At 32.5% G+C, this 25,652-nt stretch overlaps 1 protein-coding gene across 1 annotated transcript; it reads right to left on the bottom strand.

The window, feature by feature from the left end:
• Nucleotides 1-5,447: 5,447 nt before the first annotated feature.
• Nucleotides 5,448-13,987, bottom strand: LOC131028419 (ammonium transporter 2 member 5-like). Its single transcript, XM_057958682.1, has 3 exons — nucleotides 13,397-13,987; nucleotides 6,609-6,894; nucleotides 5,448-6,205 (listed from the first exon to the last, which is right to left on the bottom strand). The coding sequence occupies exons 1-3, from the start codon at nucleotides 13,985-13,987 to the stop codon at nucleotides 5,448-5,450; spliced, it is 1,635 nt and encodes a 544-aa protein (XP_057814665.1).
• Between the last annotated feature and the right edge of the window lie 11,665 nt (nucleotides 13,988-25,652).

Below are 25,652 nucleotides of genomic sequence, written 5' to 3'. Positions count from 1 at the left end.
CCGGTTGCCGTATGGCGGCCAGATTGTCAGATCTGTGGTACCCTCTGACAAGCGCAACCCCAATTTTTTTTTTTTTTAAAACTTTGCTTGGTGTTTTTTTTACCCTTTTTTTTTTAATTTTTGATTTTTTGTTGATTTAAAAAAAAAAAAAAAACTGGCCTGCATGCTGTAGAAAGGCAAATTTTTTTTGTAATTTTTTCTCGATTTGCGTTCCAGAGCCATACGACCTAGTTTTGGAGAAAAAATTCACCCTGATGCTCAGGAGTCAAAAATAGACAAATTTTATATGATTATAGGGGTTTTTAGGCCTCCTAAGCATGATGGTGAGGTTCTCTTAGGCCCAAAGTACTCAGAAAAGGCCTATCCCTAAGCACACACAAAAAATTGCCTGAAACCCCAGATTTGCTTCCAATGCAAAAATTCTAAAAAACAGGAACAGATAGCTATAGATTTGAGCTCTGATACCATGTTGGAGTTGAGAAAATACAACACCATAGGATCCCAAATGATCTCTGCAAGTTGAAAAACCCGTTACAAGGAGAAGCAAGGAAGCAAATCACAGAAGAAAGAAATACACAGAAAATATGCTCAAAAAGAGAGAGCTCAATATTCACAAAATGTGTAATGTAATAATCCTTCTTCTTACAATGAAAAAAAAGAACTCAACCTTTAATAGGTCAAGAAACCCTAAAAGAGAAAACCTAGGTTTGCACATAATAATTAATAAAAGAATTAATTATTATGCACCTAAAGTTAGCTTAAGTGTAAAAGAGATAAAGGGAACTTAAATAATTAAACAAATAATCAAGTAAATACCCGAATATTGTAACACTTATGATCCAGACTGGGAGGATGATGATTGCTCTAGAGAAATACCTCTTCATATCTTTAGATAAGAGTTTAGTTGTTTGTTCATGTTCCCCTATACTTGTCTATGCTTGTGCTATCTTGAAGGAAATAAGATACCCTCATAGGTACTTGAATATATGGGATACAATTCTATCATAAAATTCCTTTATTTATCTCATATTTTTTTCTTTTTTTTGTATATTACTTTTTGATATTTAGAGACAATGCAAAGTGTTGGGGACATTTAGGCTTTCTTCCATGTTGACCTAGATTTTTATTTTCTCTTTACTTTCATGTGCTCTTCTTCATGATTCAAGGACCTTAGAAATATCATTAGTATTCATACACAGACACACGCACATGCACACACACACACACACATACAAACATAGGTTTACATGTCTATGTAATGATGTTATTACTTTGAATTCTACTAACTCCAAATAATTAGACCCCCTATCTCTTTGTGTTTTTGTTGATGTTATGAGTTCTATGTGATATTTGTTGCAAGATAGCATTCCGTGGAGACATCTAGTTATGTTTACATGACACATCTCTTCCCCCTAAAATGAATTATTCTCCCCTTTGTATAGCAAATATCATTCAAAGAGGGGCTATTCATATTCATATTTATATTATCATATCTCTCTCTCTTGTCTCATTTTTATTTTCAAAATATGACTACATCCAGATGTCTTATCTATCACCTAGCATGGGGGCAATCCACTAGAATTTGTCTTTGAGCATGTGTATGTCTCTTTTCTTATGTTCGTTCTACAATATAATTTGTAGCAATCATAGGTTGATTGGGTTGTTGTATGCTCCCTAGCATAAAACAACTTTCCACCTTGACACATATCAACATTGTATTATGTTTATATGGTCTCTTTTGATGTCTATGATCATTTTTATGTCTAATTGTTTTATTTTCACCTAATATGTTTGTCTGTAGCTAACTTGAATATAGAGATACAACTCAATATCCCTTCAAGAAGGATTGACTGAACTCTCTTCCCTAGGGAAAATTCTACATGGATAGAAGACTCTACTTCCCTATCACATCTGGGTAAAATATTCTTGACTCTCTTCTCTCTACATTAACTCACATTTATTTATGAATATAAATACTCACTAAAGTGGGGAAAAAAATCGAATGTTGTAAATTGGACCCGATGTAATTTCATGCTACATGAGCTTCTCTTTAGCTAAATTAAGGACAATAATTAAACCTTAACCTTAATCATAACCCACAAACCATCCTATCCACCCCTCATGCCTAATTCCTTGACTATTAGGCCTAGATTACACTTAGATGTATGTGTGCCAAAGAGATGTCAATGCACGACACATTTGCACCTTGAATATCTATGGCTAAAGGTGGTTGTTGGGATGTTACACTCTCTGATTTTCGCAATGTGATACCCCTCTTTACTTGCACCAATGTTAGGATGATTTCTAGTGCTTAAAACTTACCCTTTACTTTAATCTCTCACTCTATAAAATCTCTTCTTTCTTACTAGGAACTTTCTCTTGCATTCTATACATTTTGAGCATGCACACTAGCATACTAGTCCACCATTATCGTGCTTCATCAATTCACAACTTTGTACTACCTTACACCATTGCTTCCTTGAGAAGCTCAGTTAACTTAGAGTTTTTTGGTTTTCCTCGCTCCAGCAAGCTACATCACTTCTAATTTTGTAGGAGGGTAACTTTTTGGGTTTTGTGTTTGATTCACTATCTTTATATTAGCATATCAATATATGTCACTCACATCTATTTTTTTTATTTTGTTTAGGATTGTGTCTATAGGTTTTTCATGGAGGTGAAAACACCAAGGAAATGGTTTCACTGAGGAAAAATTACAAACACAACTACCCCAACATTTTATTTTGGTCTTGTGTGTTCAAGTTATATTGGAGAAGACCATTGTTTTTGCTAGAGCTTTATTTTGTTGATTTTGGTAACATTCCTTTGCTTCCTTCTAGTATTTTTACTTCTTTAATTTTGTTCCATAATCTCTACTTTTTATAATAATTGGTTTTAGCTTATAGAATGTAGTGTATGTCATTTTGTGCTTTCTCGTACTAATATATGGGTTCTATCTTTACAGGAGGCTTGCACACCTTACTATCATCATCGAACCACATGTGCATCCTAGACAAACAACTCATAGAGCTGTTGAGAAGGTTTTTGTGGCATGTACTTAAATTCTCGATGAACTAAATAGTTTAATTAATTAGTTTTTTTGCTTAAACACTCATCCCCTTTAATAGCGAATAAGCTCAAAGGTTGTAGTTACCCTAAGGTTTTTTCTATGTCAAGAGGGTGGAATTAGTTCCTTAAAGGATTTGATTACCCTTTGTAGTGGTTTGTTTTTCACATTCAACCTATTTTGCAAGAGAGAATTCCATCATGATATCAATGGCAATATATGTCCAACAACTTACTCATGGTTCCTTGACATCACTTTAACTTTTGACTTGTTCCTATAGCTTCCTTGATATCGATGACAACATATGTACTACAATCTCCCCCTTTGTCATTGATGGCAACAATAAAATGCTCCACCTATTAACAAAACTCTATTCTATATCTATGTCTCCTCCTTATGAGATATCTCTCATGAACATCTCTCACCTGTGCTACCTCTCTCTCTTGAGGCATTTTGGCATCCTCTCCCAAAAGTATCCAAGGATTTCTCTTGCCAAGGAATATCACTTTCTTCCCCTTCGACATCAATGGAATAGACATATATAGATTGATCAATTCATTGTATCATTCTTCACTTCACTAAATCACTTCCATTGAGAAGTAGACTGCAATATACATGACTTCTTTCTAGTATAAATAAAAATACTTAGCTTGTCTCAACATTGTTCTTGACATATCCTAAACTATTCTATTCTGCCTTTCCACTATTACATTTTGTTGAGGGGTTCTTACAAAAGAATAGTATGTTTGAATTCCATGTTTCTTATAGAATTCTTCAATCTCATCAGAAATAAACTCTCCACCTCTATCAAACCTTAAGCATTTGATAGTGTATCCAATTTTATTTTCTACCCTAACTTCAAATATTTTAAACTTCTAAAAAAATAAATAAAACTTCTAATTTTATATTACATAGTATATATGAACTGAACTCCCCTATGTGAAGTCAAGCTTCAATATGGATTCCATTGACCCGCTCTCTAAATATTCGACGCCAATGGTCCCCATTAGTTTCCGTAAAATCTTACTGACCTCCATTACAGCTGTTGTTCAGTACATTGTTCTTATTCTCTCTCTTGTGGCAGCAGCTGACCCAATTACTTACCTTGCGAAACCTACAACACCTAGCTGTATCATAATTAGCACGTAACTCCATGGTAGCGTAAGGGATTCTAATAAGAAAGGATTCACTAAACGAGAAGACAATCTTCGAAATGGTGAACAACAGAGGAAAGTGTTTGTTCGCCATTGAAAATCTAGCAACAACGTGGAAACTTAAGAGTAAGTAGTGGTTTTGCTTGTCTAATGTTTATGTTAGATGTGGCAGAATTTAGATGAACAATAATTTGGTTGTACCCTCAAGTGGAATGGTGGAAATTTTTTAGAATAAATTAGGTAGGACCTTTTTGTGGTAGTGTGAATTTGCTTTGCGATTTTGGAACATTCCTACCATCTAATACGTTTTTGATGGCCATTACCATCCGTTTAGGAAACCCAACACGCAACCGACCAATATATTAACTGAGGCCGGTCTATAAAGAAAGCAGTTGTAGAGTACTTTCAGTGGAGGATTTCTTATGCAGCATTATTTTAATGGAATATCTTATAATTTATTCAGAAATTATACTGTTTAAATTTATTACATTATAAATAAATTTTAGGTTCAATTTGTTTAGTTGGTTCATTTGAAATTATATTAATATGTTTTCTAGAATTTATATATTAGTCTATTTTAGATGAACCATTTAATAAGTCATAACTTAAAATATGCTATTTAAATCACAATGTAAATAAATGTTATATTCAATATAAAACTTTGATTTAATAACTTTAATGAAATGAGTGTATAACATTTACTAGCATCAATAAATTAAAAAACAAAATTAAAAATTCACCATGAATATACAGTTCTGGATGATACACTAGTTTCCACGATGGCTCACCTTAAATGTTAAATTGTGAAAACGAGAATTAATCTTGAATGCAGATTTGTGAAAACAATGCAGCGATGAGGAGAAATAAATTTATCCCCATGGTAAAAAGAAATATCTTTTTGTAGAGGTAAAAGTTCATAAATTCATTGTTAATGTGACTTATGTTATGCTCAAGAGACGTGAAATAAATTCTCTAGGATATGATCTTTCGGCCACTTTAAGGAGGAGGCCTGAATAGTAAACTTTTGTTGCAATCTGCACCTATTTTTAATAAATCTTCAAGCCAAATGATTTGAAGTTCAATAAGAAAATATACTCTACATATGAGTCCAGGCAATAAGAAACCTCGTTGTTCATATTAAATCTGTAAAAGAAACAATAAGCTAAATGATTTTAGCAACGATGAAGTCCATGCTTGAAATTTCAAAGTAGATTAATATTGGATGACTTCTAAAATCGCATCATCTCCATATCATGGTGATTGTTAGTAAGTGCATGGGCATTGTAATGGTTGATAGTGTGGGCAGGAGCAATGTGGTGGTTATTGGTATGGGCATGAGCAATGTGATGGTTATTGGTGTGGACATTAGCAATGTGATGGTTATTGGTGTGGACATTAGCAATGTGATGATTATTGGTGTGGGCGTGACCATTGTGCTGGTTATTGGTGCGTGCATGACCATTGTGATGATTGTTGGTGTGGCTGATGAATGATTTTTCTTGCTTAGAGAAACTAACTGATTCATACTTTTCTCCATCTCCTATCAATGCGTAGGCCTGTTCTCCATGGGCTGCATTGTCCCCAACTGTTAGGGCCTCCTCTGACATTCTAAGAGGCACAACAACTCGTATAACAAGGCATATAATGGATGTTACCACCACATTCAAGACCATAATAAACACTGCTCCTCCTATTTGGATTCCCATTTGTTTGAGTCCACGATGTACTCGTCCCTTTCTCACACTGTAAATGAATCCTATTACTTCAGTTCCTTCCCCAAAAAACAGATTGTTTAAGCGAGGATGAGCAAAAAGGCCAGATAAAATGCCTCCAAGAGTGCCTGCCACAGCGTGTGTGTGAAAAATCCCCATGGTGTCATCTACTTTCTGAAGTAGTTTCGAGCGTTTTTGAAGAATCATCATTGTGTACCATGGCACGCTGCCCGAGATTATTCCCATTATTATTGCTGCCCATCCTTGTACCAAGCCTGCATAAAAGAAAAATAAGAAGTAAAGAAGTTAAATATCAATCAATGGATAGTCTTGAAACCTTAGCACTAAGCAGACATAGTTAAAATTATTCAGAAATTGATATGACTGTTAATAACGAGTTTTGAAAGATAATAACATTAATTTTAGTGCGCATGTGTATGATCATTTATTACATCTATGAGTAAATAAGAGATTTCAATAGAATTTTAATCAAGTAAACTGTTGATAAATTTATAATTATAAATTAAAATATTAACATCAATATAAATTATTTAAGCTTACATAATAATTAAAATTTGGACATTTTATAAGCATTTGTGTTTGATGTGTTATATTTTTAAATAGGCTTTTTATGCATATAGAAAAGTGAATAATAAAATTTAATAGAATTTTTAAAACCTGCTCCTGGGGTGATGCATACAAGTCCTGTGATCATTCCTTGAATTGCACCATTTATGGAAGGCTTTCCAAAAAATAGCATGTCAAGACTTAACCATACAAGTAGACTTGTAGCTGCACATACATGGGTGTTAAGTATAGCAAGTGAGGCAACAATGTTTGCATGGTAGGGAGATCCTCCATTGAATCCACTCCAACCCAACCATAACAAACCTGCTCCTACCAATGATAAGACAATGTTGTTTGGTGGAAAGATTTCTCTATCCCTTGGTAGTCTAGGACCAACCTACAATACATAACAAACATAAGGCTGATCTTAGACAGAGTATTTAAAAAAATAATTTAGTATAAAATTTATAATGGAGCATTAATTCTAATATCCTCTTGAAAAAAAAAGTAACTTCTTTTAAAAAAATATAAATACAATCAGATTATTTTCATGACAATATTTCTAAACTTTTTGCATGGACCAATATATACCTCAATGTTCCATTATAAGGGCACCTTAGGGTAAGGTTGAGTGTAACCATCTTACGGAACCAACCCTAAACCCCATGTCATTACTGAGCTCTCCTTATAATTTTACCTTAAGAGCTCAACAAGCTTAGGTATTTAATGGTTGGAATTGAAAAATTAAATCTATACATTTATGTTAAATTTTCAAAGGTGGGGAATGTTGTGGTGGGTATGGAGACACCGAGAGATAAAGGTTTCCATTAAGATAGTGTATGGACCAAAGCATACCATTAGGTTTCATCATGGGGCCACCTTCAATTATAGTTGAGCATAACGATATTAAGGAACCAATTGCTTCTCTACCCAACATGGGTTTTAGGGTTCTATGATTGATTTTTTTGTCTAAAAATATTCATGTTTTTGAAACAAGGAAAAAAAACATGAGGGAAAGGATCACTACTTGAGAGGGGGATTATCTACAAATTTCATAAATTGTAGTTGTTCGTCATTGATCGTCATGAGTATATATCTAACCTTTTAAATCATTTTCTTTTGATCACCTATATGTTCCAATTATAATGATATAAAGATCCAAGAGAAGCTTCATTTTGATATTTCACCCTTAAATCCACATGTTTTCCTAGTAAGGATTTCCATTCATTAGTGTTGGTGTTTTCTCACTTGTTGAGAAGCCTTACTTTTTACAATATGAATAAGTGAGTGGTTTATATTTTTGCAATGTGGGTTGTCATATTTTGGATATTCTTTGAGCCTTTAGTAGAATTTTTTAGCTTATATTTGCTTATGCGATGTTTAGAAAAATTGTTATTGTCTTCTATGGACCCTTTTTACAAGAGATTTCATATGATTCCTTAAGGCTACAACTTATATAACCATTGGTTTACTTTTTATATGTATCCATAAGCCTTAGCTAATCTTAATATGTGTTTCTTTTCTATTTATAGCTAAGAGCACATCGGATATTTCACTTGCACTATTAAAATATCACGTACAAAGGAATTATTTCAACCAATTTTCTAGACTTAGTTAATTATATTATTATTTATGTTAGTAAATTTTAATATAATAAATAATATTTAATTAATTAAAAATGACAAAATGATATAGCTCACATGGAATATACTAGATGGTTAAGCCATTGGAAACCAAAAATAGTGGTTTTAGGTTCAAATATATGGCTTCAATCGTTTCCTATTAAATAGTAGTTCATGAGGCCAGAGGCTATAGGAATAGAGTTTTTAGGGCCTAGAAACTAGTGTCCTAACTAATGCCAATTCCATTGTAGCATAAAAATGAAGGATAAAGTGACAATTTTAGGATAGAAATGAGGCTTAGGGTATGAATAACTTATGTTGTGAAACTTTAAGTTGTTTTCCTTAACTTCAAAATAAATTACTAAGTTAATTTTAGAAAGTAAAATCCTTTCTAAAAATTATATTATTGATCATTATTGTAATAGGCTATGTGGTTCATTTTCATCTGAGGTTGATGATGAAATGTTAAAACTTCCATGTAGTATATACATGATGCCTCTTAGTATTGAGAAGGTAGTTTGGAGTAACCTTCAAATGAAGGTTCACAACATGAGTACAAGATCGAACTTAGACATTTAAATTATTCTATAGCTTATCAAGGATCTATATGATTTCATTATCTATAACCAAAATGTTAATATGTTTAGAATTATTTCTATGGTTTAGGAATAAACATGGTAAAAGATACTCATTATAATACTAGCCATGAATTTTTTTTTCATTTAAATCTTTAAGAAAGACACACTCTAAATAAATTTTATCTATCATCTCTATGATCTAAATTTGAGCAACTAATTTATATTTTTTTTGTTAGAATAATGAAACTTGACAAACAAAGATTGAGTTATTGATGAAGTCAGGTAGATTCTACTAAGGTCAAGGATGTTGGTATATATATAACTTAATTTTTTGATAAAGTCATGGTTGGATTGATTGCAAAAGATTATAGTGTGGTTGACGAGGATAATTTAGGTACATTTAACCCTTTATTGATGAAATATTGATAGTGGCTACATAGGTAAGTAGGGCTATTGAAGAAAGTATGTTGCTACTAAAGTGCCACATGATACTAACAAAGTTTTTTTTCTTCTTATTTCTATTAACATGTATGAATAGTTAAATTTAATTAATTTCCACGTGGATATCTTGTGGATATCTTATGTATGAAACAAAGTGTAGTATAGATGGTTATAAAGGAAAACGTGTAAAGAAGCCACAAAAGTATTATTTTCTAAAGTAGGTCAAGGACTTTTTTTTTAGTTTCTATGATGAGAGCTATTTTAAATTTACTTAGGGGATGTAAATTATGCATAATTAGTAGCATGATGGAAGTTGTATTGCTGACACATATCTTCTATGGAAACTATCCATGTTGTGAGTTATTTGAGCTTCCTTGATAATACAAAGTAAAGAAAAAAAAGGGATCAAATTATTTATTGTGAGTTTTGATGATAATGATGAAAAATATAATCAAAGTTCTATATTAAATGAATAAATAACAAGTTTAAGATTTATGAAAACAAGTTATCCACATGTAAATTAATGTTAATGTACATGAAAAAATGGAAAAAAAGAAAAATCAACCTAATGATCTATAGAAGATGCATAAACATAGAAAGCCAAAGAGAGAATGAGTATCATAAATATATTTAATTAACCCTCATTTTTTAAGAATAAATCTATGATATCTATGTAATTATAGGATATAAAACATTCACAAATAGTTGTTTGAATATTAAGATAACCATGACAAGTAATTAAAACATGTGAATGGGTAGTTGATAATACAAAGGACATTAACAATATTTGTTTTGGTTAGCAAGTGGGGAGATAGGAGAAAACCTTATTAGAATAAGTATATTGTAGATCTCAAGCCATACATACATGATGTGTTTCAGATTTTTTTTTTAACATTTTTATTTATATTCAAATGAATAATATTTTAATTTTTTATTTATATTCAAATGAACAATATGTTACAATTAGTTTTTATGTTTGTAAACAAGATTATGTGATTTTTTGTGCTAACAACTTTTCTAGTATAATATTTGCTTCAAGTAATCAACATTTATTTATGAACTTTCTTATTATTGATTATAATTCATCAATTGTCTTAATTGAATTTTTTTTTCCATACAACCTAAAATGAGATACTCAAGAATACTTCTTAATGTGATGTAATATTTTTCTTGGTTATTCTTGTCTTTTGATATATTATTTGCACAACTAATTATATGTTGATATGAAGAGTGATATTCATAGAAAATGTGTAGGATGAACTATGGAGATTTGTTGAAAATATAAATTTATGAAAAAGATACAAAACAAGGAAAACTAAATTTTATTGCATGAAAGTAACTATAAACGTGCTTTGATTAAAGGGCCTTATTAATGGAGTGAGTTGTGAATTATATGAAATGCAATTTATAAATAATCCACTGTGATGGAAAAAAAGACACCTTAAGGAATGAAGACTATCTAAAAGAAATGCAACCTTTTAGAATTCTCCTCTGTGAGAAATAATTAATTATATATAAAGTTATACTAATTGTTTCTTATATATAGCTTGGACCAAAATATTGGGCCTTTTAGAGTTTGACCATCCCAAAAATATTGCCATATGTACATGATTAAGGATAAAATTTCATTAATATTAGAAGAACAACTTTAATATGATTGGTCACTTATCAAAATTAAATTTTTAATTTTATATTAGTACACAAAAAAAATTCACGTTAACAATAGATAGGTTTGTTTTAAATTACTATTATTAATATACGTGTCAATAAATTTGACATAAAATTCTATAAATAAATTTTATGAAAGTATTAAAAAAAAAAAAAATTGTATCGAAAAATAAGAGATTTAATTTATACATGTTTTATAAATAAATTTACAAAAATAATAGCAGAAGAATTTTATAAATAAGTTTTAAGAAAATAATAGCAAAAAGAATATGTATTGTATAGAGAAACATTCATTCTCTACCCTTCATTAATGGGGCTGGGAAAATGAGTCCCTGATTAAACACAAAGAGGCTAGATGGGAATCACCCAAACATAAATGATTCAAGCTCCACTTCGATGGAGTTGGGTGTCTTATTCGAGACTAGAGTAGGAATGTTCTTTGTAGAGCTTCCAGAAAACGACCAAAAGGAACAAACATAAAAGTGTTAAACACTCAGAGTTGACTGATATTTGTAGGTTTAATATGTTGGTTAAGGTGTATGGTCATGCTAAGAGCATGTTCCCATGCGTCTGCTTAGCTTATTTTGGCTAGCAGCCACTGCTCAATATTTTTAGGAATTATTTGTTGAGCAGCTGGCCCCATGAATATTTTTATTTGCTGCTTATTTTTAAACAAAACATTTTAATTTCTTATTAATAATATTAATACTAATTTATGCACTTAAAATTTGAAAAACAAAATAGAAATAAAATCTTTAAAAAAAGAGGGAGAGCAAATTGTGGAGCCACGTGGCACTTTTGTTAATAAGCAGTCATGCTTATTTCCAGCCCCCACTTCTCTTCCATGGCTTACATCATGTTCCCATGTGGCTGCTTAACTCTATTTTCTGCTTAAATTTAAGCAGTTAAGTGTTTCCATGCAACTTAAAAATTGTCAAAAAAATGGATAATTTGGAATCTTTCCCTATTTTGGTGGAGCAGCTATTGTTTAGGAATTGGAAATAAGCTATGGAACAAAAGGGGGGGTTGAAAATAAGCAGTGGCTGCTTATTAACAAAAATGCCACATGGCTCCACAATTTTTTTCCCCATTTTTTTAAAGATTTTATTTCTTTTTTCTTTCCAGATTTTAAGTGCACAAATTAGTAGTAATGCTATTAATACAAATTTAAGATGTTTTGCTTAAAAATAAGCAGCAAAGATAAATATTCATGGGGTCAGCTCCTTCACAAATAATCCGAAAAAATATTGAGCGGCGGCTACTAGCCAAAATAAGCTAAGCAGCCCCATGGGAACATGCCCTTATTTTTAATTCCTAAACAATAGCTGCTCCACCAAAGTAGGGAAAGATTCTAAATTATCCTTTTTGTCACAATTTTAAAGTTGCATGGGTACACTTAACTGCTTAAATTTAAGTAGAAAATAGAGTTAAGCGGCTGCATGGGAACATGAGGTAAGAGTACACTTCTAAACTTAAAAGTGTTAACACTCAGAATTGACTAACATTCTCTAGGTTTAATATGTTGCTTAGTGTGTGTGATTTAAGACTGTCCGTCAGATAGGAACGGCTTAAATCACACACACTAAGCTTACACTTCTAGGCTTAAAAGTACTAAACACTCAGAGTTGACTAACATTTTCTAAGCTTAATATGTTGCTTAAGGTGTGTGGTCACACTAAGAATACACTTCTAGACTTAAAAGCGTTAAACATTCAGAGTTGACTAACATTTTGTAGACTTAATATGTTGAATATTAGAGAATCAGCAGAATCAGTGAAATCCCTTTGTATGGCTAGCATGATACTAGGTTTACAGGCCATGGACTTGATCGAATGGCTGATGGAGTCCATCAATGAGGAACAGATGGGTTAAAGATTTCTCACACATGGGTAATGTTCTGTAATTACAATCCTATAGGAGTTTAAAGAAATACTCTATACTCTTTAATCACTAATACTCGCAGTCAATAGATTATGTTGAACACAGGCACTAGGTTTTGTAGACCTTTGGTCCGTTGGAGTCTAAAGTTATAGTATACCAATCAAAGTCAACAGGAAGTATAGGCAAAATCATCCAGGTTTTGTTGTTACATAAGGTCAATTGAGCATGGCTCAGATCAGACAATGTAATTTATGCTTAATAAAAATGGGAGCAGCCCTCTTGACTACATTTTATCTTTAAAAAGATATTCATTCCCTAAAATAGTAGGAACTTTTTATATTGAACAGAGTAGTTAAAATCGAAGGCCTTTTTTAAATTCACAATAGGTGGAAATAAATCTTGCACACCAATCACGAGCAAATGAGTAAGCGTATTATTCAATTGCATTAAAATTGTAGCTCCACAATGATCATATCAACCCAATTGTATACCTCGATTGATGCTAAGTATACACCTCTTCAAATAAAGGCTTCTTTTAAAATTAAATGTATTTCATGGCATATTTAAGTTACAAAAATTTAAGTGAAGAGCAAATATGGTCCTGGTAATATTTTTAAAGTGTTACGAGAAAATTAAAAAAGAATGCTCTGTAATGAGCGGCAAAACAGAAGCAAATGTTCAGAGCTAGAGTACAGGTTGAGCAACATACCCAATAAGCAGCAGTGAAGCCCGCCACTCCGGAGGACAGGTGAATGACATACCCACCTGCAAAATCTATTATTCCAGCCTTAAACAAAAATCCTCCTCCCCAAACACTGAAGCATCCAATAGTATAAGAGAAAGTAATCCACAGAGGCACAAACAACATCCATGCGTGAAAATTCATTCTGCCCAGCAGAGATCCAGCAATCAAAATGGGAGTAATAGCTGCAAACACAAACTGGAAATACACCATAGTTGCCACTGGAAATGGTGTTGAAAATGGCCCTTGTTGTAGAAGATCATCTACATCCAATGTTATACCAGCCCTACCCCAGAAGGGCAAGAGCTTTATCCCAAAGGACATTTTATATGCCCATGTTACCCAACAAACAAGCACTGCTGCAAATCCATACAGTGCCATGAAGGCTGAGTTTACAGCCCATTTCTTCTTCACAAAACTACCATAGAATATTATCATGCCCACACATTGTAATCCCACAAGTGTTGAAGCAGTCAATTGCCAGGCATTGTGACCAGGATTCATCCATTCTGGATCAGCACTATCAATTTGATAGGCAACAGGCAGATCAGCTGCCATAGTTGCTCTCACAATCTTTCAGAACAGCAGAGAAAGATTAATATTATATCATTTGCAATGCCAATTAAGTGCTTGATGAATTCCATTAGATTGGTATGTACTAGATCCAAAGACAAGGCTTTAAGAATATAATACATGAGATTCTTTTTGTTATAATTATTCTTGCACAAGCTGAACTCCAAAGACATGCCGCCATATCTAGTAGCTTGTTCTTTCCAGTGCTTTTGTCTTATTACTAATGAAAGCACTACAAATAATTGTCAAGATTTATCTCTGGACCCTAAGGAAATTGGCCGGCATTTATTCTCATTCATTTTTCATATATGGTGGAAGCTTTCAACATTTGGATTTCAGGAAAAACTCATGAGCTACCAATCTGAGCAATACGTTACATTTTGTTTTTATTCAGGTTTGCTGTGTGGATCTTGCATTCGAATGTAGGCTAAGACAACCTTGACTTGTTTGCTGACCTCATCTCATGTATTTTAGTTTGCATATACATCAATGTCCTTATCGGATATGATTCAATAAAATGCTTTTATTACTCCCTAAAATCTTTACGGATTTATTTACTTTTGACGAAAGGTCAGTGTCTCCTAAAAGCATCCACTTGTAATCAAAACGGTCTCAAGTAGATGTATTCTTGTATTCTTGTCTTTATTCCTTTGTATGTCGTTTGATATCATTGCCATGTGTACTCGTTTGATTTGTTATTATGATCTATATACGAAATAAATAAGTTTATTTTATTTTATTGTGAGCTTGTAGTTTTAACTTCAATGTCATTAGGTGATATTTCCAATTATTTAACGGAAACTTTTTATTTTATTTTATTTTTAAGTAATAGAGTTAAGGATGGAAAGATTAAAATATATATGAATAAGTGTTTATAGTATTCTGTATATAAATTTATATTATGTATTTAAAGAGATGGTGGACAAAAAAATTACACTTGGAGGTTGAAGGAAAGGTCAAGTTTAAATTGACAAAATCAATGAAGAAAACAAGAAACAATGTTGTTAGGTGGCAAGAGTTAAACACTAGGAGGTGGATGAGGATCACACTTTGTTGGGGCCCAAACATAAAGATTTCTTGATCATCAAGAATAAACTATTAACTAGTAATGACACCTTCAAATTTTTCTTCTTCATATAGGGGGCTAAGTATCATGACCAAGAGGAATGACCAAAGCTAGACTAGGAAATTTTCTACTATCTTACTTGCTAGAGGCATCCCAATCATGAGGCTTAAAAGATGCCAAAAGAAGTTGAGGTCTTGACACAACCCATGAGTAGAGAAATCCTTGGATCTTGTATAGGAAATTGAGAAACATGTGATCGATAATCCACCATGGGCATTTATATTATGTCCACAAGGAGGGGAGTTACACATGCTAGAGGGTGGAATAAGTAGAACTCTTGCCACCATACATGTTCCATTACATGATTAATCCAAAGTAGCTAAGATGGACTAGTTCAAGTGCAACTTTACAAGAGTACACATTCATCTACAATAGAAAATTAGAAGAAATAAAGTAAACTTAGCATTAAGAAAAGTGTACATAGAGTCATAGACAAAAAAAATAGAGTTTCTATTTTTTCAATTGTTAAAATAAATTGCTTCATGAAAAATTACGAAATTTAAATGAACATAGATGAAAGTTTGGTTCAATATCTTAAAAACATCATATCTATAAAAATTCATTGGCTAATATCCTAAAGAAGTAATGAATTCAATTCCAAGTAGCTTGAGATTTGAAACAATACTAATAAAGGTTCTCAAGAGTACCCCCTTGTTATTTGAATGGATAAAGAGGATAGACAAAACCCAATTGAGCAAGCCTAGTACCAAGAAGGATAACATGTTATATAAGATACTAAGAAAAGTGGCAATCTTTAGGCAAAAAATAACCAATCCAACAATTTCAAATCTACATCGCCAAGTTCTTATGAACACTATAGAAACCCTCCATTGTTAGTGTTTGAAACCCTTTTTAGATATATAGAAAAAAAACATATCTCTTGTGTGGTTTATCATTACAATATTGGCATATTTGGATACCATTTTCAATATTTTCACCAAGGCTTGAAGATTTTCCATTTGATTCCATGAACCATATGATTAGAATTAATGTCAATAATGATCTAGAATGATTCAAAAACTATATTAGAAATTTTGAAGTTTAATTTAGTTTATAATCAAGGAAGAAATAACCTATTAGTATTAAAAGTTATTAGGAAGGGTATTGATAATTTTTTAAAGAGTTTAGAGCATGAACCTAAGAAATTTCATAGAGTTTCTTGACAATTTTATTGCATCCCATGATTCTACTCAGTTTCTATTTATTTCAACTCATATAAAGGTATGCATTTGATTTCTAAATGTTTCATTAAATCCCTTGATTAAAATAATATTGGAAGGTTTTCATTAGGCATTATATTTTGTAAAGTTCAAAATGTCTGTCATTCTTAGAAAGGTCTTTATTTGCATAATATCATTATAATAACAAATAATGTCTAGATATAGTATGTTTTGTTATTAAAAAAAATATGAAAACTAGGAATATGTAAATATATTACATTTTATGATATCTAAAGAAATATAATGGACACGAGTAATGGCCAAGATTTATATTACACTTCAAATTTTCTAGATAGTGAGAGGTTTATTATCCAAAATGCTGATTTTTTATGAAGTCTAGAAATTTTGGATTTCAATAAAGAGGAATGAGATTCCTAAACAATAAAATATATTCCTATGAATATGAATACTTAACCATGATTTATCTATTTCCATTTATATAAATTCATCCAATGATGGTTAGCTAAAATAGACTACATATAACATTGAGTTTTTTGCAACTAAATATTTGATCTTAAAATGATTATTATAAATTTCATAACCATACAATTTCACATTACATTTTTTACTTACTTCCTAATAACATTGAATTTTTTGCAACTAAATATTTGATCTAAAGTATTTCCTATTTGGGTGTGGGTTTTCTTCTAGCACAATTTTAATGCATTCTTTTGTAATGATAATCTCATCAGTTGTTTTAATGCAAGTTTTTAGGTTCTAAGTAGAAATAGGTGTAAGATGGAGTATACGCAATGAAATGTCATAAGGGCCAAGTAAAAACTCGGTAGGACAAATTTTATTGAGGAAAACTACCAACAATGCCAAAGATATAACAACAACATGTTGCATTCACAGAATGAAATGTAGATAAGTGTCACAAAAGCGCTAGGATACTAAAGAATTATTAGAAAAGACTTCACCATTCCAAAAGAAATGTGGCACCAATAAAAGAATGACAACAATGGGAAAAATAATTATGATGAAATGAGAATAGAGAGAAAGAGGATGACACCTCAATAATGATCAACATAAACCATGATCATGTTCTATCATAGGATGAAACTAAGATTAGATGAGGGAATGATTAACCTCTAATCTACCTCAAACTATACTAACCAACTGAAATCCAATAAAGGTGGCACCAATAAAAGACTGACAACCATGGGAAAAATAATTATGATGAAATGAGAATAAAGAGAAAAAGGATGACACCTCAACAATGATCAACATAATCCATGGTTATGTTCTATCATATGATGAAACTGAGATTAGATGAGGGAATCATCAAACTCTAATCTACCTCAAACTACACTAACCAACTGAAATCCAAAAACTTAGAACACTCTCAAAAGATTTACACTCTTGAATGAAGTCTAGGATCCCACATTGCTCAACTCAAAATGACTATTGATTTCTAAGATAAGGAGTACAATGAGGGTTGTTATGGAATTGGTGTATCAATATAGATTAATTCTTCTATCCTAATCATGTGTAATATATCTATAGCAATGAAATCAATAATGGATTAAATGATGTTTTACTCATTTACCTATGCTTAAGTTCCACTTAGCTAACCACAATACTATTAAAAGCATATGCGTGAATAGACTCTTATTAGAATATTAGTTGCATTTAGGTGCACATTATTTAGTAATCTCAGTATAATTAATACTATAATTAATACTTGATATTTGCATGTCAGTTATCTCTAGTGGTTCTCTTCTTGCCTTTATAAGCAAGGAATTCGTAAATATTTTGCATCTCAATGCAATCATTCCCTCATTGGCGAAATAGTTTTGATTGCTTCTCTCAAATTTGTGAAGGTGTGATTGTAGTTTTATTCCTCAATTTCTTAATTTATCCAACATGATATTAGATCTTGTTTACATCCAACGCCCTTTACTCTATTCTCAAGCCTTTCTGCATGGACATTGCACCAAGATCAATAAATTTACAATGGTTTTTTTGTTGCTTGGCTGAGATCTTTATTTACAAGAATGGCTTTCCTCAGTGGCCATTTTTTAATCAAATTGTATGTCCACTTTATAACATTATCATGTTGGGAGAAAAAAATTATTTTAGAGTTTACTATTTGCATAAGAAGACATTAGCAATGGGCTCAATTGCAACATTATTGGGTATTATATAAGTGAATTTAGTCCACACCTAAGGGGGTTTTGCATACTTATATAAATCACCCACCAAAACCTATAGTGTCAACACAAGTTCACATGGGTGTGGAAAGCCACCATATGCATGGAGTTTCTTTGTGGTTCTTGTAGCATCCTAAATTTTACTCCCTTACAATTTTGTCCTCATTTGGGCCCGCACCTTGCGTTCATCTCCCAAGGCCTAATTGGAGCCCTAATGTTTCTCACCATGCACTAAACTCATTTTTCTCACCACCCATGCTTTCTCCCCAAAGATTTTGTGTCCTTGATTGATTAAGACCAAAGCGCTAGTGCCCTGGTCCTTATAAGGGACCAAAGTTCTAGCACTATAGTCCTCCTAATCAGGGCCCATTTTGGGGCCTCTTAATATACATTTGAAATGGGCAGAAATTTGGATCCTATGTCAGACTATGTTGGAAAATTAATTTTCTTTTCGACCAAGCATGTATAAAAGGAGGTCTACGTCTCTCGTTTTAATCCCAACAATCATCTATCACATCCATTAAGCAATCAAGCATTCAACTTCAGGTGAGCAAGCAATCAGTCTCCTTTCAAGCATTAGATAAGAAGTAAGGTTAGGATTCAAGAATTGGAGATGATATTCATGTTTTATGTTTTATGAAGACTACATGAAACCCCAATTCCTCGTGAAGGAAAACAAAACTTCATAAAGATATATAACATTAGTGTTTCAAACATTTTCAACATTTCCCTCAAAAGGAAATCATTTCCATTACAACAATTCATTTACATTTCATGGTTAATTCTAGAAATGAGGTTTTACCTTAGACAAACCCCTATTCCCAACCATTTTCCCTTCTCTATTGTGCATAGGAACAAGTACAGATCTACAATTATCTGGATCAACTTTATTTACAAAGATGAGTAGATTCCCCTTTCTACGACGAAAAGTGCAGAGGACCAGAGCGATGAATATTCTCATCCTAAGAATTTAGGATGAAATTTTGGGAATAGATCCGAACACTCACATATCTCTTAAATCCAGGTTTGTGGCTTTGTTAGACATTTGTAGTTCACTGTTTATGCATAATTGCTTCAATTTTAGCACATTCCCTAATTTCAACATTTTCACAATTCAACTTAAAAAGAGGGAATCATACATTAACCAGTCAATCTAATTATATTTCTCATCCATATCCTTTCTAATTTGAGGCTAGACCTATTGGATTCACCCCTCTTTAATGTGATTGGTCCCCAAGCAAAAATCATGAGTTTTACTTCATCATCCAAGGGTGAAACCCTAATTTTTCACCATCACATTTTGGTGAACCTGACTCCTTACACTCTTAATTCTGTTTTTATGTTTCCAGATTTGAGTGTTTATGCATTTACAAATTCAAATTTATATTTTGAAGAATTTTTCAATTGAATTTAAAAAATTTAGAGGTTAAATTCACAGAAACCTTAATTTTTAATTCTAAAATTGAACTTGCAGGTTGTCTAATTTGGATTAATGATTTTGGATTTGATTACTTATGCAATTTAAAGTTCAGACTTGCACTCATAGATTTGATTTCCAATTGAACTATTTAAACTTAGTGGTTGAATTTATAAATAAACTAATATATAATTCTAAAATTTATTAGTTGGTTGCATAATTTTTCAAATCTATTTTTCGATCTGATCTTTATGATATGTTATTCTATAATCTATATGCATTTATCTTTCAAATTCACGTATCAAATTGCTCAATTAATTGATTAATCAGTTATTTTATTTGTTTTTTGCATTGTATAATCATAATTTTCAAATTCAAATTTCCCTCCTTTTTGCATGAGTTTTACTACCGTTATTCCTACCTACAATATTCCTATGAGAAAAAGTTATAGAATTAAGGCTTCCCAAGGTTTAATTACTACAAATATGGAGCCTAATTTGGATAGCTTAATTTATGATAATGTTGGTGGTTCTTCTAATCCTACAGATGATCTCATTTATCCTCATTCTTCCATAATTTTTGTGATCTGGATGAATCACTAAGTAGGGTTTCCTTTGATCAATTGAAGAATATTGACAATGAATTTAAAAATCTTAAACAATGGATGAGTCAACAATGCCTAGAAAGAGAGGCAATCCCATTGATTGAAGGATTAGAAAGAATATTTCAAAGTGATAAACTTGGTGTTGATTTGTTGCATGACCTTGCTCATATTGTTGACAATAATATCATGCCTCTAAAAATTTGTGCTGAAGTTCTTGGTTACACTCAAGCTACTAGTCAAGCCAATTATTTTATTCGTATGCCTACATCCTTACCTAGTGTGCCTACATTCACATCTTCTATCATGACTACATCCACAAAAAATGTTAATCCTACACATGTTAGTCAATGTGGAAAATTTGTTAATCAAAACTCTTTTATATCTCCTTCTACGAGTCTTCCATTTGTGACCCAATCATCTCCAATACTTGCATATCATAGTGTTCCACCTCCTTATTATCAACTTTAACGTACAATTAACAATGTTACTCCTCCATCCCAATATAATATGTCCAATTTTAATCCACCCACCGAAACAATCATCAATAACTTAGCCCAAACCATTTCATCCTTATAACAACAAGTAGCTTCCATTACCCAATCCAAGTTTAATATGCTTACATTTGATGTAGCAAAACCATTATTCGATGATATTGTCTATGTTGTCCCCCCTAATCATATGGAAGTTTGTCAATTGGAGCTTTACAATGGAAAAAGTGAGTCCTTGACTCAGCTAAAAATATTTCAAACTTTGCATATTGAATTTTCTCATGATCAAAGACTTGTTGCTAAATTATTTACTTGAACCTTTAGGGACAAAGCATTGCAATGATATTGTTCTATGCCTCCTTATTCTATTACACCATTTCAACAATTAGCTAATTATGTTTGAGTTGTGTGAGCGGAAACAAAGGAAAGTGTGATGAATATAGATGTTAGGATAATCAGTGAGGTTTAGTAAAGAGAAAAAGAAGAGTTATGTTTAAATCATATGCAATTTGTGCTAAGAATATAGCTTAGCCCAAACTAGTTCATCCTTAAAACAACAACTAGCTTCCATTACCCAATCCAAGTTTAATTTGCCCACATTTGATGTAGCAAGCCCATTACCCAATGACATTGTTCATGTTGTCCCCCATAATCATATGAAAGTCCATCAATTGGAGCTTTACAATGAAAAACGCTATCCCTTGACTCATGTGAAAACATTTCAAACTTTGTGTAGTGACTTTTCTCATGATCAAAGACATGTCTAAATTGTTTACTCAAACCTTTAGGTACAAAGCATTACAATGGTATTGTTCTTTGCCTCCTTATTCTATTACATCATTTCAACAATTAGCTAATGCTTTCATTCAATAATTATAGAATAATATTGGTCCTAAAATTACTTTGACTTATTTGATTCTTTGTAAGCAAGGCGTTAAAGAAAAAGTGACTAATTTTATTGGTAGATATAAATATTTGTATTCTCAAAATTGCTTATCCTATGCCTAATCAAGATGTTCAAAGATTTTTTATTTCTAATTTACAAAAGAATATTAGAGATAAGCTTCTCTTTTCTAAGTTTACTCCCTTTACATAGTTGTGCACAATGCTTCATGATTATCAGCTTCATGTGAGTCAATTTGAATCATCTCCTTCAATGGCTTTGATTGATAAGAATGAAAGTGATCAACAATCTTTTGTGAAGTTTAAATCTGTTGGTAGTTGACACTCATTGGAATCATATGTTGTTATTTATGGCAACGAGATTATATTGAAGGCATATACCAACATTTTGAGGCATACACCGGTGGATACCAGCATTAGAGTAATCAGTGTCATCATTGGCACCGTTAATGGCATCCAACACTTCAGTAAAGCCAACACCAGTTTGGATCCAAAAGGTTTTATTTGTAAAATCTTTTGTATAGGGATGACATTGAATCTCTTTTGTATTGTAAGCCAACATAAGGCATATTGTTTGTAAAGGGTATATAAGTCAGTTTGTTAGGTCATTTTGACATAGGACAAGAAAAAGACAAGGTAGTAGAACTGTGTAATGTGAAGGATATGTATGTAGGTCATTTGTATGCGAATGTAATATCATGCTATGATTAGTAGATGGTTTATAAATCATTCTTGGAGGAAAGGAGATACCGGTAGAAGGATTCAGGGTTTATGAACTGGTACATAATAGAGCTTTAACCGGAACTCTTTTCGGCATTGTAGATGTATTTTGTGAGTTCACCAGTACTATTTTATCTCAGCAGAAGCTTGTAGTTAGTGAGACTCTTTTGTGCTGAGTAGTGTGCTCTAGGAAGTGTACCTTCCTGCATGTGTAGGACCCCATGCTATGTAATATCTTTCATATGGCCAGTGAATTGATATTGTGGGTCACAAATCCCACCATGGTTTTTCCTCTTTGAGGTTTTCCACGTATAAATTCTATGTGCTATGGTGTTCATTCATGTGGCTGGTTTATTTACTTCATGTTATATGTTTTTTCATTTATCGATTTATATGTGTATTTTATAATAAGGTAAATATTACTATACCATCAGAACACTCATTCACCCCTCCCCCCTCTTAGTGTTCTTGAATTCCAACAATTGGTATCAGATCTTGGTACCTCAAAGGAAGTTTAACAACTTGAGGAAGATCCTGAAACTGAAATCATTGAACATGGCTTTAGAGAAGCAACTTGACATGGTACTTGAGGACTATGATTCTGAAAGGATGAAGAACCTAAAACTGCAAGATGAGTTGAATTCTGCTAATGAGTTTATTTTTGTTCTGCAAGAAAGGTTATCATCAACTCAAGCTAAGAGAAAGGAACATTTGCAAAACTAGGACGATGAAGAGAAAAATGAACTATAGGAACAATGTCAAAAGCTAAGCCAAGCAAACATGCTCATGAAGAATGAAATGCAAGACCTGACTATGAGGTTATCAAAAGATATCAAGGACAAAAAGAAGAAGGAAGAAAATCTTGCTATATCTCTGAAGAACAAATTTGATGAATGTGGCAGATTGACTCATGAGAATAATCTATTGAGAACTGATTTGGTACACTCCCCAAATAATGAACAAGAGATTGAAAGATAAATAACTACTCTGAGAGATGATTTGACTACTGCAAGTGAGTATAAAGAAAAATTTAGGATTAGTGTTGCACAGTTGGATGATTTATTGAAAAGACAAAGGTAGAGTGAAGATTCTAGAGGACTTGGATTTGTACAAGGTGAAAGCTTCGGTACTGCAAATGAAGATCAGACAACCGGTATGCAGAACTCATATGACCAAAAGAAATCGGGAAGGCAATCTAATGATTACAAATTCAATGGTAGATGTTTTGTTTGTAATAAATTTGGGCATATGGCTAGACAATGTAGAAATAGAGCAAATCAAAACTACAATTCACTTCCCGGTCAATGTACAAATTGCAATAAATATGGTCATAAGTCAGAAGATTGCAGAATGAATGTTAAATTTTATGCATGTGGAAAGTTTGGTCATTTGGATAATCAATGTAGGTCAAGAAATGACACTAGATATGTCAAAGCAATTCAAAATAACAATGTGACATGTTATGCATGCAACAAAATAGGTCATGTTGCTAAGTATTGCAGAAGCAAGACTACACAGGTTAACAATGATAAAGCAAATGAGAAAGGGAAACAAAAGGTAGATGAAATACAAAAAGATCACACCAAGAGATGGGTTAGAAAATCTAAAGAACCAAATGGAGATGCAACTACATCGGTAACTGCACCTATAACTCCATCGGTAGACCAGAGCATTCCTGCACCGGTAGGAAATTCAACTAGTAACTGAGGCATATGCCTTAGGGGCTGGCAAATTCATTGCAAATCTTGCATATTCCTTGGAAGAGATCTAGAATAGATCTGGAGAGTGGTATTAATCATTGATGGAGGTTTATCTGACATAAAACTTTGAAACCGACATTCGGTAGGGTACATCACTAAGCATTTATGGCAGTGATGAGTTAGGGTTTACTCATTGATAAATAGGGAAACTGGACTCATTTTTCAGTCACCCAGCACTAGAGAAAACCAGAGTGAAGCAAAGGTGAATCATAGGCAGTCAAGAGCAAGTAAAGGCATTCTAAAGAATTTCCTGCAGTCATCTGAGAAGTAATCAAAACCCTTCAACTGATGACTATTTCCAGGTATTTCTTTGAAATGGCATCTAGATCATCATTTGCTCCTACTTTCATTGTGAATCCCACTATTATTGAGGTTAAGGATAGGCTTAGGCCTTTTTTCAAGGAAGTTCCCCAAATTGCTATGAAGGAGGAATCTACTGGCGTGTTTTTGAGGGTTCCCGATGGCGTGGTTTATGTGGAAGATGTCAGGGCCTATATTCACTGCACCTTGGAGGATTTAGGTATTGAAGAAATAAAGGGGATATATCAATATGTGATACTAGGCAGCTCCTAAACAATCAAACCAGAACATCAAATCATTGAAGACCTAGGGTTAACCAGAATCTTGTATATTCCAGAATTCAAGGATGAAGTGATCAGAAATGTTCTAACCAGGGTTCATAATGAATTTATCTGGCTAGATTGGCCCCACATGATTACCAAAGAAGCAATTCAAGCGGTCATTGACTTACCCAAATTTGGATAGGAACCAGGTAAGAAGATCTCCAACACTGCAATTAAGAAGCTCACTGATGCAACCCATGATGGAAGATCTATGAGGGTCAGCACCATCAAAGAAACAGATGTGAAATTTACTAGCATGATCATTGGCCACAAGGTAACTCTATTGCCAGTTCTTGTATCCATGCTACATATTTGATGTTAAAGAATAATGAAAAGTATGACTTGTGTTAATGGTTGAGGAGTGAATTAATGATTAGTCTTGGCAAGATTAAATGGGTTAAGAAAGGAACTTTTAGGTTTGGAAATCTTATTGTCTGCTTGATGTTATACTTCATGAATGAGCTACCGAGTTTGGGAAAGAAGCATTGGGATCATGACATACCGGTAGGTATGCAGATCAAAGAAGAAATCACTGGTCTTGGTAGTAATAGGGATGAGAATCTTTGGGGATACTTCAAAAATTTTCAGGAAAATATGAGACCAAGGGAAATAATTTCCAAACACATTATGGAGAAA

Source organism: Cryptomeria japonica, chromosome 7, assembly GCF_030272615.1.
Source record: "Cryptomeria japonica chromosome 7, Sugi_1.0, whole genome shotgun sequence".
NCBI lineage: Eukaryota > Viridiplantae > Streptophyta > Pinopsida > Cupressales > Cupressaceae > Cryptomeria > Cryptomeria japonica.
Note: the sequence above shows the minus strand (reverse complement) of the source record. Positions and strands in the feature narration are given on the sequence as shown.

What these genes read in the sequence shown, in the direction of transcription:
- LOC131028419 (XM_057958682.1), bottom strand. Translation starts at nt 13,987, where the DNA reads ATGGCAGCTGATCTGCCTGTTGCCTATCAAATTGATAGTGCTGATCCA. An exon ending in GCTTCACTGCTGCTTATTGG is followed by an intron (nt 6,895 to 13,396) that starts GTATGTTGCTCA and finishes TATGTATTGTAG; the next exon opens with GTTGGTCCTAGACTACCAAG. An exon ending in ATGCATCACCCCAGGAGCAG is followed by an intron (nt 6,206 to 6,608) that starts GTTTTAAAAATT and finishes TCTTTTATGCAG; the next exon opens with GCTTGGTACAAGGATGGGCA.